This window comes from Trifolium pratense, linkage group LG6, assembly GCF_020283565.1.
Source record: "Trifolium pratense cultivar HEN17-A07 linkage group LG6, ARS_RC_1.1, whole genome shotgun sequence".
NCBI classification, from domain to species: domain Eukaryota; kingdom Viridiplantae; phylum Streptophyta; class Magnoliopsida; order Fabales; family Fabaceae; genus Trifolium; species Trifolium pratense.
Genome location: NC_060064.1, coordinates 3,482,456 through 3,487,182, shown reverse-complemented (window position 1 = coordinate 3,487,182; position 4,727 = coordinate 3,482,456). Strand labels below are relative to the sequence as shown.

The 4,727-nt window shown below is 29.2% G+C and overlaps 1 protein-coding gene across 1 annotated transcript; it reads left to right on the top strand.

Annotated features, from left to right (window-relative positions):
- Window positions 1-3,189: 3,189 nt before the first annotated feature.
- Window positions 3,190-4,387, top strand: LOC123891070 (short-chain dehydrogenase reductase 3b-like). The gene is made up of 3 exons (XM_045940858.1): window positions 3,190-3,329; window positions 3,413-3,681; window positions 3,771-4,387. The coding sequence occupies exons 1-3, from the start codon at window positions 3,316-3,318 to the stop codon at window positions 4,280-4,282; spliced, it is 795 nt and encodes a 264-aa protein (XP_045796814.1). The 5' UTR covers window positions 3,190-3,315; the 3' UTR covers window positions 4,283-4,387.
- Window positions 4,388-4,727: the final 340 nt, after the last annotated feature.

Sequence of the window (4,727 nt, the reverse complement as noted above, 5' to 3'; positions counted from 1 at the left end):
GTCAAAATTTCTAAAATATTATGTTAAATATCAAAAGGAACATTGGTTTATTCGTTCATAAGTATATTTAAAAAAAAATATAATTATTTATTTAAATATGTTCATATGAAATAGGCTTTTAAACAGGCCAACGAGCCACATCAGGCTTTCAAAAGACCAGGCTCAGGCCTAAAAATTAGGCCTATGATAGGCCACAGGCCAGGCTCAGGCCTTAGATTTTTTGACAGGCCAGGCCCAGGCTTGGCAAAGCCTAGCTCAGCCTAGCCTATTCCCACCTCTATTAGTGGGTCAGGCATGTGCGTTCACCTAACTTATGTAAAAAAAAAAAGATATGTATTATGTTATAGTCAGTTTGTTAATAAAAGATTTTTTTGCTACTAAAAAATCAAGGGTATTTGTTGGTATTATGAAAAGTCTACACAAAAACTCATGTATTTTCTTTATATATAATATAGATATATAAGAAATAGTAAGTTTATTGAGATAACAACTCTAATTTTTTTTTTTTCACTTTACATATTATTTATTTTAGAGGTTCAAAACCCTTTCATCTCTACTACAACAATGTATGAAAAATAGAAACACGTTTCGAATGTTTTATATATGTATGTATGATATATGTAATGGCAAATTTTAATACGACACTTCAGTTCACAATTAACAATTTGTCTATTCTAGATCGGTATTTAAAAAATATTTAAAATTTTAATTATGATATATATTATTATTTGAAAGTATAAGTTAATAATATTTTTATTTTACCATTAAGATAGTGATTTAATTGATATAAATTCGATTAAAATAATGAAAAATAAAAATATAACTCGTATTGAAGTAACGTCAATCATATCCACTATTTTAGTTTTAAAGACAAAAAAAAATCATTATTTTTACTTCTAAAGAGTATTATTATCAACTTTCATTAAAATTTCTAATAATTTTAAATATTGATCTACATGTAGACCTACCTTATAAGTAAGTCTTGATGTAGTCTAAGACGATTCAAAATATTATTTACAGAGTTTTTAGACACCACCATATTAGTATTAAATATTTGTATAATGCATTTAGGGGTCTTTAAATTTCGCGTTTGTAACAGATATAAGTATCATTTAAGTTTTTTACGTAATAAATAAGTCTTTTAAGTTTTTTAAGTAACAAATAGGTACATTAAATTTTTAATTTATTGTATAGTTATCCTTCTAGCGTCCGTTACAAGAGCGCTAACATAACTATTGACTTGCACTGAAAGTTGCTTCTTGTTATTTGGAAGCCAAAACTCAGTGTTCAATTTCACTCGCTTACTTCAGCATTTGTAACAAAGAATAACTTGAAGGACAACAATGCAATAAATTATAAACTTAAATGACCTTCAGATACATTTGACCTAAATTTTGTGACATGTTTATTTTTTTTTACTTATTGTCAAAAAATTGTAAATGATTAAATCGTGAGTTTTTCGATTGTTGACTTAGTCAAAATATGACACTCTATCATGTAATAAAACAAAAAAAATTAATGACACCATCCATCATTTGGCTTTCGTACTCCTTGTACAATGTCCTTTTGGTTCTTTAATAACATAAATGTCCATTTGCTTCTTTAATAATATTTTTCCCTTTTCAAAATAAAACAAAAAACGCCATCGATCCATTGAAAACATGGATCCACAGATACATACAGACCTACCTATAAGTAAGTCTTGATGCGGTCTAATACTTTCAAAATATTATTTGTTTTTTAATTTTGCCCTTGTAAAAAAATTCGGTTTATAGAAATAGAATTTTTTCTAGTGTAAATTCAGAGTAAAATTTGGTTTCTAGAAACTGAAAAAAAATTTCAAGGCAAAAAAAAAATTCGGTTTGTAGAAACCGAAATTTTTTGCAAGGGAAAAATTGAAAATTCAAGGGATATAAAAGAAACACGGGTAGGAAGACGTCTTCATATTCCAGGCCAATTGCTTAAAATATTAAAAAAAAAAATTACTACTTACACCACCTTATTAGTATTAAATATTTAGTATAATGCATTCAATGATGTTTTAAGTTTCACGTTTGTAATACATAGATCCTTTAAGTTTTTACGTAACAAATAAGTTCTTTAAGTTTTTTAGGTAACAAATAGGTCCATTAAGTTTCTAATTTATTGTATAGTTACCCTTTCAGCCTCCATTACAAGAGAGCTAACGTAACCGTTAAACTTGTACTGAAAGTTGTTGCTTCTTGTTATTTGGAAACCAAAACACGGTGGTCACTTTCACCTTACTAAGTTACCTCATGGTTTTTTGTAACGAAGAATAACTTGAAAGACAACACTGCAATAAATTATAAACTTAAAAAATTTATTTGTTACCTAAAAAATTTAAAGGACTTATATTTTATATACACAAAGTTTAAAGACTTCCGGATACATTTGTCCTAAATTTTTTGACATGTGTTTTTTTTTTACTCATTGTCAAAAAAAATGTAAATGATTAAATTGTGAATTTTCCGATAGTTGATTTAGTCAAAATATGACTCTCTCTATCTAGAAGTCCTTTGGCTTTTGTACTCCTTGTACAATGTCCTTTGGTTATTTAATAATGGGAGGGGATCCTCTCACGTGACATTTTTGTCATGTGGAATCTCATCCACTCATCTTTTTTCACAATAAGCATTTTTAATTATTAAAATAGCCAAATAGTAATAGAGGGTTGAGATGGAAACTTGAGAGAATCCAGTGAAATCTCCACTGGAGACAATCCATTTCCTTTAATAATACTCCCTCCGGTCCTTTTTATAAGGAACACTTTGAAAAAATTACACAGACCAATGAAGCACATTTAACATAGTTATTTTCATTTAATACTCTTATAAATTTAAATTTATTCCATGTATACCCTTATTTAATTACTCTTTATTCAACTAACTTATTTATTTTTAAATTCTCTCTCATAATAAATAAGGGCATAAGTGAAATTGAACATTTAAAATATTTGGAAATTGGTCAAAGTTTCTTATAAAAAGGACCAAATTTTTTACCCTAAGTGTTCCTTATAAAAAAGATCGGAGGGAGTATATTTTTGCCTTTTCAAAAAAACAAAAAACACCTTCCATCTATTAGAAACCCCTTTTTATATATAAACGAAGTGGCAAACACCATTACTGAAATTTACACATATATAATCGAAATTTATATATTTAAATCTAATAATATCAATATTGTCACATGGATTAGAATTTAGCCTATAAATAACATTATGAAACTTTTTATTTATAAACATATACTACATACAAGATAGAGAGCAAATATTTCAAGATTCAAAGGTAGTTCACCATGTCAAAAAGAAGGTGTGCCTCTTAATTAATAGACTCTCTCTAATAATGTCTTCTTATTTTTATTTAATGATGAATCAATCTTAATTTTAACATAGGTTGGAGGGTAAGGTCGCTATAATAACTGGGGCAGCTAGTGGAATAGGAGCAGAGACAGTGAAGACATTTGTGGAAAATGGAGCATTTGTAGTTATAGCTGATGTTAATGATGAATTGGGTCATCAAGTTGCAAATTCAATTGGTTTAGAAAAAGTGAGTTACCACCATTGTGATGTGAGAAATGAGAAACAAGTTGAGGAAGTAGTTGCTTTCACATTGGAGAAATATGGTAGCTTAGACATCATGTTCAGTAATGTTGGGGTACCAGGTAAGGGATAACATACCGGTTTGGTTTGGTTTGGTTTGGTTTTTCAGATAAAGTTGATTGGTCGTCTAATTCTTACACTCTAATTGCAGGTCCTTTGGCTAGCATACTAGAATTTGATCTAAATAAATTTGACAACACCATGGCCGTTAACGTTCGTGGATCAGCTGCAACTATCAAGCACGCTGCGCGTGCCATGGTGGAAAGAAAAATACGCGGATCCATAATTTGCACCGCTAGTGTGGCTGGCTCTGTTGCTGGATGTGCAGGACATGATTACACAGCATCCAAACACGGTCTTATAGGACTCGTTCGCTCAACGTGCAGTGAGCTTGGAGCTTATGGAATTAGAGTGAATTCAATTTCACCGTATGCTGTTGCCACACCTCTTTCATGTAGAGGACTGGACATGGAGGTGAGTGAAGTTGAAGCTATTGGGAATGATTTTGCAAATTTGAAAGGAATTACATTGAAGACTACTCATATTGCAGAAACTGCTTTGTTTCTTGCTTCTGATGAATCAGCTTATATTAGTGGACACAACTTGGTGGTTGATGGAGGATTCTCAGTTATTAATCAGTGTCTTCCCAGTATTAAAAAATAAGCCATTTCTTATGGAATTATATGTGTGACCAAAATAATAAAAGTGTCGAATATGTATTTTTATTCCTACAAGGCTACAACGGCATATCTATTTTTTATATTATTAGCCGTGTATTTTAATCTATATCTATATATATAAATATCCGTTTGAATCGGCCTATTTTTAAACTTATGCAATATAAATTTAATTTTATGCTATTATATAAGTTCATACTATCGAAAATTGTATTTTTATAAGTTATTTTATCATAATCTATCTTGATAAACTTAGTTATCGTTTGACCCAACTTTTTTTAAGTGGAGAAACTCTTTTAATCATAAAGCTATAAATAATAGCTTTAAAACTAAAATAAAAGTTGTTTGGTAAATCTTACTTTTTTTATTAAAAAAGGTTAAAAGTTATTTTTTATTTTATTATAATAAGGTTAAAAGATATGTTTGATAAT

Coding starts and splice junctions, on each gene's coding strand:
- LOC123891070 (XM_045940858.1), top strand. Junction 3,682..3,770: donor CAGTAATGTTGGGGTACCAG/GTAAGGGATAAC, acceptor CTCTAATTGCAG/GTCCTTTGGCTAGCATACTA.